The sequence below is a fragment of the Schistocerca cancellata genome, chromosome 1 (assembly GCF_023864275.1).
Source record: "Schistocerca cancellata isolate TAMUIC-IGC-003103 chromosome 1, iqSchCanc2.1, whole genome shotgun sequence".
In the NCBI taxonomy this organism is placed as follows: Eukaryota; Metazoa; Arthropoda; class Insecta; order Orthoptera; family Acrididae; genus Schistocerca; species Schistocerca cancellata.
This window is the reverse complement of record NC_064626.1, coordinates 151,720,579-151,735,753: the sequence shown is the minus strand read 5'-3', so window position 1 is coordinate 151,735,753 and position 15,175 is coordinate 151,720,579. Positions and strand designations below refer to the sequence as shown.

Sequence of the window (15,175 nt, the reverse complement as noted above, 5' to 3'; positions counted from 1 at the left end):
GCCCGAGGAAAAAGTTCTTTTCAAAGTAGTGGAAGATGAGAAACTGGTAGAAATGTTTTCTAAATTTCCTTGTATCTACGATGTATCGTTACCAGTGTACAAGGACCAAACTGTGAAGGATCATGCTTGGAGAGAGATAGCGGGATTCTTGGAAAGAACAAGTAAGCAAAGTACTATATACTTTCTGTTTATTCATAATGTTTATTACTTAGTTATCAGGCAAATAATGCATACTGTAATAAACAAGAATAAGTAGCATCTTCTCACATAATATTCAGTTATTATTGTAATAACTTACGAACCCATTTAATGTTGTGATAAATGTTAGTTTCGTATTTTTGTATTGTAGTGATTTCATTTTTTACACTGTTTGCATTATTGATAAATCAAAACCACATTAATAAATGTTATTGTACATACCTCAATGTTAAAGCTAGTTTTTCATCTGTTGTTATAGGGTATGGATATCTGGCAGACGAATCCTTCCTGATATCTACTTTGACGAGATCGAGAACGTAGTTAAACTGCGCTATGTTCAACCTGAGATACTCTCTACATTTCTGGTCATTCTTTAGCAAGTGCCGATTGATGAGTTATTCAAAACAGCCTTCCTCAGTTCTTGTGAGGTACATCGGATGTGTTTCATTCAGCATTTCCCTCACATGGCTGAAGCTGAATTTCTTCATCTTCAACGTCTTCTAACATTAGATAAAACAACAAATCACGTTCACTCATCCTTTCGGCACAGATGCAGCAGACCAACTAAACACTGTGCGGCCGCCGCTCTGTAGGAATCGCCAGCTATGCGTCAGCAGCACTATGTCAGACGCACAACGGCTGCCGCATGCGTCAAATGCGGCGTAGGAATCCCACCCTTAGAACTGGAGGACAGGATACGTATCGTCAGCATTCCAGCCGGCCACTTCTGATCACCACAAGCGAGGATTTTTGCACCATGTACATTGAACACTTTCACAGCTGCACCTTGTAACGGAACATATTAAAGGCTTTACTGTACCGAAGTATGCGATACCTTCCAAATTCAACCAGTTTAACGAGTATTTATGATTATAGAAAAGTTATTGTGTATGTTAACAACGATTATATAACATGTCTGCATAAACAGTCAACCCATTAAATTATACTGAGTAACTGACCCACACAAAAGTTTATATCACTTGATCACTGATACAGCAAATGTCATCATGTAAAAACACTAAGTTCATCTTAAATAATTAATATGAAGTACGAAAAATAGTGGCCAACTTAGGTATTTTGATCTCCTTAAATAAAAATCACCCAGTGAAACCTATTTGTTCACTAGGAGCGTTTTCACTCAGTATTCACGAAATCAATCCTATTTTAGACGAAAACCAATGTAATTCTTAATAATTCATGTTATTTACTTATTTATGCAAATTAGAGAAGTCAATTGACAAACTTCTAAAAAACGGCCTTTTTGTAACAAAGAATTATTCTGTCAAGTCAACAAATCTGTCTGTCATTTTAATAACATGTTAAATTGTGTCACTCGATGCAAATTAATAACTTTTCTGCACAAATTATGATAACAGATGTACATGTGACTTGTAAACTATATCTCTTTTGAGTAGTTCTTTGACAATGTTATAAATACAAGCAGCAAGAACGGTCGGGAGGCAGTCGGAATGTCACTTTGGTAAAGTGTGTTTGTGTGTTATTCTTTGAGGTGGATAAACAATGCAAAGAACATGTAACGGAAGTACTACTTTGTGTTGAGTCATGGTCTTTGGTGGACAGTGGAATTAAGATGGCCACCAGAGTAATAAATATTTGAAGTTTACATATTTGTTGGTTTCGCTCGTTCTTTATCATCAAAAGCACATAAAAAACACGGGACCTCATGTTTTTAACCCTAGACAACCAGATGTAGAGCCAGCATCAGCATCGAGAGACAGCAGCGATCCAGCAAGTAGCAGCGATTACTACAACACAATGCATTTTAATGGCGCCAACCTAACATCAAGTGCTAACAAGCTCCGTAAATGGGAGTGAAATAGTGCGATTATAGCAATTAGCAATATCCACGACCAGGCGACCATTACAACCTGCCACCCGAGAACAACTATTGGACTCCCGGGAATATTCCGTGTCATCCCACACCACTGGTCGGAGACTAGCAGCCAGCCTTTGGAATTACCGTCCCATGCGTAGGGTGCTGAAGCGCCACAACACAAACGGCATTGTGACAGGGATGTATGGGCTGTTGATAAATGGAGCTTCACTGTGTTCAGCGAAGAATCGCGGTTCTGCGCTACCCTGCATGGGCATCGTCGGCGAGAATGAAGTCGACCTGGGGAGTGGACCCGTTCTTTCCATGTTTTGGAGAGACACAGCACTGTGCCTCTTGGCGTTATGGTGTGGTGGACCATCAGATATGACATCAGGACATAGCCGCTGGCGATTGAGGGAACTTTTAATGCCACAACGATTCGTCACGAAGATTCTGTGTTCTCATGCGAACGTATCGTGATGACAGTTTCCAACAGAAATACACTCTTCCAAACATGGTTTGCGTCTCTGTGAAATGTATGCATGATGTTCAGGTACTCCCGCTTCTAGCAAGATCGCCAGACCTGTCCCCAACAGAACATGTGTGGGATAAGCTTGGACATGAGGTGCTTCCCAGTGCCAATATACGGGATATCAAGTCTAAGAGACACATCTACATGTACATGCGGAGGTATGGGAACCCCCGAACACACAATCCTATTCTGCGGGAAATAGAGACAACACAGGAACACACCAGGAATACAACACTTACAAACTGAACGACACATATACGATGCAATCAGAACACTAGAATTATGGGACGAACTAAACGTACTGACAGAAAAAGTCTCAGATGAATGCCATAATGAGTACAGGCGCGAGAGACCGTACATACGACAAACCTAGATGCAGCACTTACAAAGACGCCACAGTGTGGATGAAAACCGAGACAGAAAGAAGACCGACAGAAATGCATTAGTCTAAACATAATGTACAGAAATCACAATAGATAGCACATAACTAAAGCTTAACATGAATAGATGTAAACAGTGTCGGCGCACCGTCGCAATTTCTACAGGCAAACATGGCACTTTAAACCTGTTAATAGCGTAATTATCTTAGTAACAGCTTTAGTAATTGGCATAAAATTTATAGATTAGCATAGATCTTCTTAGTTAAAGGTAACCAAAGGATTGGAGACTGAAGATCAATGGCTTGACGACTAATTCCAAGGCTTTCATCCTCAGTTCCCCAGGGTGGAGGGACTATAAACTTCTTCCTTTCCTATCTTCTTTCCTCTTCTTCATTCTAAACTATATTTTTATATTTCTTTTTCAAAATTTAAATTTCATGTAAATTTTTGGTAAACGGTTTGGGAAAGCTGCCATAAAGAAAAGAAAGACAAATAGCAAACAAAGATAACCAAGTAAAAGGAAACAAAATAAAAGAGACAAAAACAAAACACGATCAACTATGACCCGCCTCCACGTGGCCGGACACGGGCAACGGTGCTATTGGATGCGGGAACTGGTGTGGAGGTTCAGCCATATCAGCGCCCATATACCGATCGCAGCGGCTAAGTGGTCAATAAACACCCACCTCAAGCAATTAGGTGGTGGGTCGTAAAATCAGGGCTGCAACTGGGAAAAAAAAATATCAAGGATGAGTTACAACAGGTTAGGGCTACCTTACTTTCAGGATACAACGGGTTTGTGACACCTTTCCCTAACGAACCAGTGCAAGCAGCCAGACCAAAAGGGTACAACATCATGCTGATGAGTGAGCTTATGCTGTCGAATTCTTTGTAAATTTGCCTCGACTCTGTAGTCACTACAGTAACATCACATGCCTCTCAACCTGTGAAATTTTATTTCGTTGCCTCCACCATCCTTGGAAGCTTCTCTCTTTTGATCAGGCAGTGTATAACGTCAAAAATTGTATTATAATGTTTATACGGAAGTAGATAAAAAATCTCGCGTAACTGACAACTTCGTACAAGTATTTTCATTTGGCATCGTTTGTGTGGAAAACTGTTCTCGAACCTTCCACAATGGTTTTCATCTGGTCACTTGGTATACCAAAAAGAACTATGTTCAAAAACGTCTCAGAAAAAGTTTAAATCGCGCACTCTTTACAGTTGTAGTAAAATAACCCATAAATTTCGACAGGTCTGTGTTTATTGTGAATTGCGATCATAGATGTGGTTCTATTAAGTCCTATTCTTCTTTACCCAGTGATTCACAGTTTCAAAGTTGCGCTCCCGAAAAGCCAGTGCTTTACGTGATGTCCCACCTTGCAATGAAAAATGTTACTATCGAATTTAAAATATTACGTCTCGCCAGTTAACACCGTGTAGAAAATAATCAGTTTTGGCATGCTAGCGCGTCTCACTAAAATAAGGATAAATCACCGCTAATTACATATACCTCACGTTCCCTCGCTGATACGCTTCTGCAATAACTTCACTCTTCGTAAATAAATTATTTATAAACGCGCCACCTCGTCCGTATATAAATTGGCGAGTCGGCACACTTCTAAAACTGTAAAACGAAAGCATTGTTGTCTCCGTGTATCAAAATAAGGCTTCTTTCATAAGGTGGCAACAATCACAGGCAGTTTGTAACCGGTGATAATTACCACGCCGAAAATACCAGCATGGGCACAATCGGGGTCACAGAGAATTGTAATCCTAACTGTTAGTAAACCCACCTAGGATGTGCACGTGCACAAAGCTACATTTGCGCCCGACGATGTCTTCTCGGTTTTCCACTTTTTTGTCAGGCAGTGTATTTCTCACTTCGGTCTAGGACTCGTCGCTGTATGTCACTATTGGGCGCTCCGAGAGCGGAAAACGGGGAAGTTTCCGATTCCAACGGGTTCTCGAGATATGACTTTTGAGTATTTTTGAATCCCATATTCGAGAACAAGACCTCCGTTTCGCTCTGCGAATCGGCTCGTATCGAGGGTAGTGCAGTAGGTGGTATAGCACTTAGCAGCCCCATCAGTCAAACAAATCAGTAACAGCTTGCACTGTACGTGCCTGAGCATCGTCGTGCAAAATAATGGTCAGGTTCTGCAGAAAGTGTCATCACTTCTGTCTCTAAGCTGGACGTGGGGTGGTGTTCCAAAAATGAACAGCATAGAGACAGAAGCGATGACACTTTCTGCAGGACCTGACCATCATTTTGCAGGACAATGCTCAAGCACGTACAGTGCAAGCTGTTACTGATTTGCTTGACTGATGGGGCTGCTATGTGCTATATACCACCTACTGCACTCCCCTGACTTAAGGCCTCGTGAGTTCAACTCGATTTCTGAACTGAAGGAAACACTTAACGGCATTCGCTTCAGAACTGCTACAAATTGGTCGGGCAATAGACCGCGCCGTCAACACAACTGGCACTGCTAAGGGTATCCTACATCACTGGCAACGGGTTATACACAATGCTGGTGACTACTTTGAAGGTCAATAAAACTTTGAAACACGTATCTATTTTGTACGAGCCGTAAATAAATACTTGCCACTATTTAAAGTTCCAACCCTCGTACTTGTAGAGTGATGGTACGCGATCTCTAAAGAGAATTGTGACGAAAAATAAAAGCATGACAGTTGAGAAAGTCACTCCAGAACTATAAGTTGCACTCCCTGTCAGCACCAAAACAACACGGACATTTGTGAGGCAAATGCCAGCAGCAGAAGCCATAAAACCAACACTATGGAGCAATGGAAGACGTTTGTTTGCTCGGACGAGGTGTTTCATTTTCTTATAACTTCGCATTTTTGTGACGACTACGAGGAACTGTTTCATTGTTAACAAATATACATTATTCAAAAATTATCATTACACCTGTGCCTTAGGAATTGTTTTAAAATATTTAGTGTCAACCAATTAAAATCCCGATTCGCGGAAGTCGTCTGTAATGCAGTATTATACATTTTCTTTCACCTGATAGTCATTTGTGTGACAACCGCATTTGCAACAGTTTAACCGTCGGTACGAACTACAGATTATTTAAAAAATTAACGATTTGAAACTTTTTTCTGTGGTTTGAGTAAAATTAACGTGTGTGAACTTTAGACTTATGCGCTACGTCGCTCGTTCGCAGGTTCGCTGTGCGACAGGAATACCTGCACAAACCGCTGTTGTAAGCGGTTCCTCGTGCGTCAAAACTGAGTAACTTCCACATTTTTTTTCAAAAATACTTGCAGTGCGCCTTAGCAGCTAAAATTTCGACAGTGCTTTTCTTTCGGTGTATTCTTCTTGTGGTAAAATTTCAGTGTTGGTTTCGACATGTCAGATTCGACTACTCCCTTGTAGGGACCAATTAAAACCTATACCGGTATTTTAATCCTGAATAACCGGTATTTTTAGATATTTGTCTGGTCTCGATTATAACAAATGTTTATTTTTTATTTTTTTATAACCGAGTAAAAAATCGAAGTATCAATTACCCATAGCAGCAGAGCTATTTTTTTCGTATTTAAATAAACCTTTTTTTTAAAGAATGGCTGCATTTTATTCGTAAAATTTGCATTAGTTTGAGATATTTCGTTACTATAGAAAAAGCGGTCAGTGCTGTTTTAAAACAGTGCCTACAGAAACGAGCAACAAACACACGGTATAAGATAAGCACCGCTGAGACAATATGTCCCTTTTACCGAGTGTTGTGGCCTAAGGTACGCCTGTACGTGCAGTGTGCAGGACTTCGCCCTCACTTGGTCTATACGGTAGTTTCTCGCTGTTGTCGGTCGACATGTGTTATAGAATGGCACCATCCCTAATCTTGCAATGTTTTTGGGAAGTGACGTAGGAATTAACTACAGTGCCTCATTTACTTTAAAAAATTAAAGATTTGTCTACCATTTATATGAAATACACTACTGGCCATTAAAATTGCTACACCACGAAGATGACGTGCTACAGACGTGAAATTTAACCCACAGGAAGAAGATGCTGTGATGTGGAAATGATTAGCTTCTCAGAGCATTCACACAAGGTTGGCGCCGGTGGCGACACCTACAACATGCTGACATGAGAAAAGTTTCCAGCCGATTTCTTATACACAAACAGCAGCTGACCGGCGTTGTCTGGTGAAACATTGTTGTGATGCCTCGTGTAAGGAGGAGAAATGCGTACCATCACGTTTCCGACTTTGATAAAGGTCGGATTGTAGGCTATCGCGATTGCGCTTTACCGCATCGCGACATTGCTGCTCGCGTTGGTCGAGATCCAATGACTGTTAGCAGAATATGGAATCGGTGGGTTCGGGAGGGCAATACGGAACGCCGTGTTGGATCCCAACGGCCTCGTATCACTAGCAGTCGAGATGACAGGCATCTTATGCGCATGGCTGTAACGGATCGTGCAGCCACGTCTCGATCACTGACTCAACAGATGGGGACATTTGCAAGACAACAACAATCTGCACGAACAGTTCGACGACGTTTGCAGCAGCATGGACTACCAGCTCGGAGACCATGGCTACGGTTACCATTGATGCTGCAACACAGACAGGAGCGCCTGCGATGGTGTACTCAACGACGAACCTGGGTGCACGAATGGCAAAACCATTTTTTCGAATGAATCTAGGTCCTGTTTACAGCATCCGAGTTTGGCGACATCGCGGTGAACGTACATTGGAAGCGTGTATTCGTCATCGCCATACTGGCGTATCACCCGTCTTGATGGTATGGGGTGCCATTGGTTACACGTCACGGTCACCTCTTGTTCGCATTGACGGCACTTTGAACAGTGGACGTTACATTTCAGATGTGTTACGACCCGTGGCTCTACCCTTCATTCGATCCCTGCGAAACCCTACATTTCAGCAGGATAATGCACGACCGCACGTTGCAGGTCCTGTACGGGCCTTTCTGGAGACAGAAAATGTTCGACTGCTGCCCCGGCCAACACATTCTCCAGATCTCTCACCAATTGAAAACGTCTGGTCAATGGTGGTCGAGCAACTGGCTCGTGACAATACGCCAGTCGCTACTCTTGATGAACTGTGGTATCTTATTGAAGCTGCATGGGCAGCTTTACCGATTACACGCCATCCAAGCTCTGACTCAATGCCCAGGCTTATCAAGGCCGTTATTACGGCCAGAGGTGGTTGTTCTGGGTACCGATTTCTCGGGATCTATGCACCCGAATTGCGTGAAAATGTAATCACATGTCAGTTCTAGTATAATATATTTGTCTAATGAATACCCGTTTAACATCAGCATTTCTTCTTAGTGTAGCAATTTTAATGGCCAGTAGCGTAATAGGGAAGGAAGGAAATTGTGGTAACAGTAATAAATTAAAATCTGAACAACAATTTATTCATGCTATACAATAAAGAACAGGTAGCTGATCTGACGCCTATAGCTACATAATATACCTTTATCTGCTTGTAGCCCTTGAAAACGCAGTTCTTTCAACTTATTCATAATGCCCAAATGATGGTACGATGACCGATTACAACGTAACTTGTGAGCCGAGTTTCAAAAAATTGGGAGCAGTTAGGCGAATGCTGGTGATTTTTTGTAATAATCAACCACATTTCGAGAAGAGTAGTGAACGGTGCACGGGCAGAGGTTTCTTTTATTTGCCTACTTAATTCAGTATTTTGATTATACGTATCTGGAAACTGAGGGAATCAACGTTTTTCAATATTTGTACAATTTCGACGTTTGTCATGGGAAAAAGTAGGAACAAACAACCGGAAATCGGTTATTTCAGAAACCGGTTATTTTGGGCGGTTTTAAAAGTTTGTTTTCTGGCGTGGAATAGAAATGGTTAAATAAAAACCGGTCGTTTCAGTGATAACTGCCGTCCTAATCTCTTGTCAGATTCACCACGGTGCGTTAGGCGGTTCTTCATAGTCGTAGACCAGGCGGGCCCAATCGGCGACGTAGCGTTCTGAAGACATATTTGGAAGTCCCCCCCCAAGTCACCTGATACGGCTGTGCTAGGGCCCGTGCAGCGAACGCGGGGGGCAGGCGCTGTTGTGGGGCCCCTAAAAATAGACCAGCTGCTCCGGATCTCTGCGCACCCGCCTCGCACGAAGCATGGCGGCGGCGCTGAAGTTCTTTGCTCTCCGCCGCCGAAATTTACGCAAGTGTGTTGAATGTTGCCGCCAGCGGTGTGCGGAACTTGTGAGCGCATGCCTAAAGCTGCAGCCACGCTTCGCCGGTGACAGCTGCGAGGGGCATCTCCCCCAAGCTAGCGTGCTCCCGGCTCTGATGTGTTATCGATTGGTCTCAGCAGGCGCCGCTCTCAGAAGCGTCAGCCTCGGCGACGCCAAGTGCATTTCGGGCAACTGCGCCGCGCGCACACTCGTCAGCTGTGTGAGGCCGGCGTAAACAAATGCCGCTCGTATGCAAGTAACAGGGGCCCATCTCCCGCGGCATTAGACACATTTGCTTTTACAACATGCGGTGTGTCTGCGCAGTGCTTCATGTGTGATTCGCAGTCAAGCAAACAGTCATGGCGATTGGGACCGAAGCAGCTGCCGGCTACGGCGCAGAGCCTTCGAGACTGAATGTTGATGGGGATGGCGTACGCGATGCTTCCTTGCCCGAGAAAGGTAAATCCCGGCGATCAATAGATGACTGTAGAAATAGTAGCTTCGTTAAAGAGTCCCGTAAGCACACTGTTGCTCTCTTTATATGTAACTAAAATTTGTTGACAGACGTTAGGGATATTTTTGCTAGTACCCACCATATTTTATTTTTATTTCGAAGTCCAAAGTGTTTGGGAGACAGCGCGTCAAGTCAGTACATTGACGTTTTCGAGCGTTACTTCTGCTTTAGTATTACCTAGCAGTATGTTTACAATAAAGTTATTAGTTTTACGATCACACCGTAACAGATGGCATTAACAAATAAATGAATGAAGTTTATTGGTTGTAATCCTAGTCTGAAACGCTGTTCTCGTATAAATTAATAAAACCGTGTCTTTCGTTTACTATTTGATGATAAACTGAACGCCCAAAAATATCAGTGAAGTCTGTGGAGCTGCAGCTTTTAAAAAAATTGACTGAGTATTCCTTATGACTAGTAGAAATATTGTCAAGCGAGAATCTCCAACGATTTAAAACGAAATGTCTGTTAAGGACATTGTTGGCAGAAGCAAAAAAGTTCTGTGTTTTAAATACTTGTGTACTGTGGGGAGGAAATGGCTTCCAGGCTTCGAGGGCCGTGTGTGTGTGTGTGTGTGTGTGTGTGTGTGTGTGTGTGTGTGTGTGTGACGCTGAGATTATTACTGTTTTTGCCGTGTTCATTTCTTTGGTGCTAGTAATAACTTTGCGTAACCTTCACTGTATACAGTGTGAGTTGAGGGAAAGGTACATGTTGTTAAGGATGATAGTATAGGTGATTCGGAACAAAAATATTCAACTGAACACATGCCCTTTTCTTAACTGTATCCGACATACAGCTGTTTGAAAATTTGAATGATCTTCTTCACCAGCACTCAAATGCAAATACAACCAAAGCGACATTAGGCTACGTAGTGTTGTCTTTACTGACCGTTTCAATGTGCACTTCACTTCGCTCGTATTCTTAGTGCATGTGCTGAACTAAATAAAGGAGCGTGCAGACGAGCTCTCTATAAGAGCTGCAAAATGCCTTGCGGACTTGATGGTGGACTTTTTGAACATATTTTGTGAGGAAATGTTTACAATTAAACAAAACATTAGATTACATGTTTCATTTGCCATTGCCTGCATTTGCCTTGTTCCCCACTGTTGTCATTAATTCCTCGTAACCTATTAAGAACAGGACCTACGTTCATATGATTTTTTGGTTCAGAATCGCTGTTATCCCTCTAAGCATGTACCTCCTGACGCGCCCTGTATACATGTCATGCGACAAACTTGATACCAAACGTATTTCTTCCTAATTGAATATAGATCAGTGGAGACTTTAGTCGCTCTTCTTTCTCATACGTATCACCTAGTAATAATGTTGCACCAGTATCATTGCGATGTTGCAGTGCAACCAACAAACGAAATTGAATAACTCCATCTACGCATTCTCTATGGGTAGCTGGAGTAAACAATAACTCGACACTGATGCTGCCTTCACAAGGCGAAGCGTCTTTTGCGGAACATTGTTTTTATTCCTCACACATAAACAACAAATGCTAACGACTTCTCAGTGAAATAATGTAATCACCAGGTGCAAATGTATTGTCAGCTTCCTGACGGCAGCTGTAGTGGGCCTTTGGTAACTCAAGATAGTGGTGGAAACAGAAAATTACGTAATGACAAATTCAGTAGATTGTGTGACGGTAAGATATTTCAGTTACCAAAGCCAACAGATTAATCCTCAGGACCTCTGCTGGATGCTGAGGGGCCTCCACTGCTGTGTCAATGAGATATCTGCTTCCTTCACTTTGATGTAGATTTACATATTATCAGACATGTCATTTCGCTATAGTGTAAAACACGCTGATATTCCTCTTCTGTTTATAAAAGCAACTATTTATCAGTTGCTTGCCGTATATTCAGTCTTACAGGCTGCATATGAATAATTTTTCGGGTTACTCTGATTCCTTTATGTGAAAAGCTGACCTTAATATATTTCGTACGGACATTTCTGCGGGGACATTTCTGTTCGCTCATTCATACGGTCGTTGTGTTCCGCAGATAACTTCAGGAAGGAGAACCATGAGGTTTTGCTGCTATTGCACTGGCCGTGTTTACAGATAAAAATTACTGGCTATAATGGCCGCTCGTTACGCAAAACAGTTATTCTATATAGACCCAAACATGTTTCAGCATCTTTGTGCCGTCCTCAATGTGTTTCCTTTATTTAAATCTGTAAAATTGAATATGTTTCATGTGATAAGTAATCTACGGAAATTAAACCTAAAATAGCTTTCTCCTGTTGTAATTGCCTTAATTTTACGTTATAGGGTTTTGCAGTACCTCTGCATGTTATCGTTTGTTGGTATCTTGTTATCTGCAACTACATTTGTTAATGTGAATTTGATTGGGCTTAGTCAAGAAATCTTTCACTCATTAATCTAAAATAGTTGAGATACATAATGGGTAATGGCAGGGACTGGGATACTGTATCTCCACAGTATGAGTAAATTTTGCCCGTGAATGACTGCTAGCCGGCCTGAGACGCCGAGCGGTTCTAGGTGCTACAGTCCAGAACCGCGCGACCGCTACGGTCGCAGGTTCGAATCCTGCCTCGGGCATGGATGTGTGTGATGTCCTTAGGTTAGTTAGGTTTAAGTAGTTCTAAGTTCTAGAGGACTGATGACCACAGCGGGTAAGTCCCATAGTGCTCAGAGCCATTTGAACCATTTGAATGACTATTACGCAAGCCTTTGAATTGCGTCCACTGACGCCCCACGTTGCTGTTTTCCCCGTTGTTAATGTCTTTTTTTAGTACTATCAAGATTTTTCTTTCCGTCTTTTTCTTTTTTGAGCATCCTTTGAGATTAGGATCCCATTGACTACTAATTTACAAGCAAGAATTTAACGTTTGCCACTTACAAAGTGCTACGTCTCCAGCAGATCTGCTGGAACGTGAAACATAATACATCTGTAAAAGAATGGAGACATCGAATTAATGTAAAAATCCAACATTTCTGTAGACGAGTGAGTATGTAGCGCAGGAGTATTCTCGCTGACAGCGAAGTAGTGCTCTTAATGTGATCCACGAATTCCAAGCAAGTTCTGATGCTCAAGAACGGCAAAGACGTCAGAAGACCTCGCGATAAAAGTGAAGTGGCAGGTTACTCGGTGTTTGTCACGATGTTACGGTTTGAGCTCTCAGAGGTTCTCAAAGAGGCTTGAGTCTTCCAAAGCCTTCGTCGAACATCCTGTGACGAGTTATTTTTGTCTACCTTCATCACGTATCCCCAGGGAAGCAAATGTCTTCGCCACATCCCAGATGAGAATATTACAGGTTAGGGGAGAAATCTCCTTCCCCTGGTATCGAACGGAACGTAATTGGAAAAAAGAAAAGAAAAAAAAGAGGTTCAAATGACTCTGAGCACTATGGGACGTAACATCTGAGGTCATCAGTCCCCAAGAACTTAGAACTACTTAAACCTAACTAACCTAAGGACATCACACACATCCATGCCCGAGGCAGGATTCGAACTTGCTCGCCGCGCGGGATTAGCTTAGCGGTCTAAGGCGCTGCACTCATGGACTGTGCGGTTGGTCCCGGCGGAGGTTCGAGTCCTCCCTCGGGCATGGGTGTGTGTGTTTGTCCTTAGGATAATTTAGGTTAAGTAGTGTGTAAGCTTAGGGACTGATGACCTTAAGAGTTAAGTCCCATAAGATTTCACACACATTTTTTTCGAACTTGCGACCGTAGCGGTCGCGCGGTGCCGGACTGAAGCGCCTAGAACCGCTCGGCTCGGCCGGCGAATGCTAGTTGATTTGGTTTTTTGTAGCATAAGTACTTACCTACGTATTAAGTGTCAAATATACCAGGATGTTCCCCTACATGCTAGAAACACATTTCCATAAGCCCTCGTGTTCTTCTTGACATGTTTTTGAGCATGTCCGATGTTACAGAGCGAAATGCATCCTCAACAGCATTGCGCAGTTCTTCGTTTGTAGCATATCGACGTGCAGAAACATGCGATTTAATGACTCCCAATAACAAGTTGTCAGATGTGATGAGGTCAGGACCTCTGGTGGTCATTTCAAGGGAACAGGTGTTGCTGGTGAACCATGACTTACCCACCGTCCTGGAAAGTGTTCATTTAGGAGCTCACACCCTGAAAAGAGCATAGTGAGGAGTCACTACGTATTCCTGCAACCATAAGCGTTCCGTAAGGCCATTTTCCTGAAGCTGAGGTATTAACAATGTTTTTAACATGCTAAATAATTTGCGCCATTCACAGTCCCTCCAAAAAGCATGGTCCAAGCAGATGTTGTGAGGTCATCGCTGCCCATATCATTACGTGAGGGTTCCTTTCTAATTCGACTGTGCAATTGAGAATTCTCTGTGGCCCAAACGACAATATTTCTAGCACGTGAACCACGATAAATGGCACATTCATCTGACAACATAATCTTGGCACAGTTCACTACATCTGGAAAGAGAGTTAATAAAGCATGGCACACTAAAAACGCACTCATTCCGGTCTCTATCCGATAACTGTCTTTACGAACGTCGATCGGAAATGTCTAACCTTAAGTTCCTTTTTTCGTGTGATCTCGCACTGTTGTTCTCGGCATACGTAGTTTCGAAGCGCGTATACGTGTCGCCTTCATGGAAGATAGTTCAATCGAAGCAGACACTCCGGCATACGCTCTTCTCGTTTCATTCCTTCCACTCCTCGGCCTGTCTTCAACACTGCCAAAAGCGAAAACACGCTTTTTCCACTACAGAAATGTTGCGTTTCGCGCTGGAGCCTTATTAAATCTTTTCTGGAATGCTTCCATGATCTCACAGTGTGTGCCCTGTATGTTGTCGTTCGTGCATCCACACACTTCTCACTAAGCGTCCCTCAATAGTGTAACTGTGACCAATCACATCTGCCTTTCCACACAAAACTTGTTTCTAAGGTTGTTTTGAGGGTCTAAGAACGACTACGCCAGTCTTCAGTGATTAATTGGTGATTGCTGCAGGCGATTTCTTTGGCTCCAGTAAGATAGAGGTGCTCAGCCAAGTTCTATGGTAGAAGCATCATGCGTCACGCATGTGCGCTTAGCAGCCGTGGTGATCACCTTCTGGACATTTTCAGAGAGATCTAAACTTGGCTGTATGCTTAGCACCATTACATCGTACAAGGTCGGCGTGACAGAACTAGAGAAATTTCCGCACACTTACGTCCGTTTTACACGAACAGCTTCCTGTCAAAATCGACTGCTCGTTGTGAGTGCGTGTCACGAGCTTGCGTGTAAATTGTGGTGTCACTCGGCCGGCAACCATTTCGCGTGTGGGCCAGCCAGTGATGTAAGTGATCAACTGACTGTGCTGAGGAGTTCTAAAGTGTGCTGCAGACTGCGCATGTGCAGGAACAGGAGGACTGTGACGTCGTCTACTAACAGCGAAGTTAACCAGTTCTAACCCTGCTCACTGAAGCTGTAAGGAAGTAAAGGTTTTTTTAAAAACAATTACCGCAACCAGTCGCAGATTTTTTTTCAACTATTGTATTAGTACTTATTTATTTAGCGA

The 15,175-nt window shown here is 42.8% G+C and overlaps 1 protein-coding gene across 1 annotated transcript in view; it reads left to right on the top strand.

Moving 5' to 3' along the window:
• The first annotated feature begins 9,099 nt into the window (after positions 1-9,099).
• The window catches only part of LOC126167226 (zinc finger and BTB domain-containing protein 17-like), a 42,040-nt gene continuing 35,964 nt past the window's right edge, over positions 9,100-15,175 (top strand). Inside the window, exon 1 of the mRNA XM_049920461.1 lies at positions 9,100-9,603. Within this exon, the coding sequence (XP_049776418.1) occupies positions 9,504-9,603 (100 nt within the window). The 5' untranslated portion in view covers positions 9,100-9,503. The remainder of the gene's footprint in view (positions 9,604-15,175) is intronic.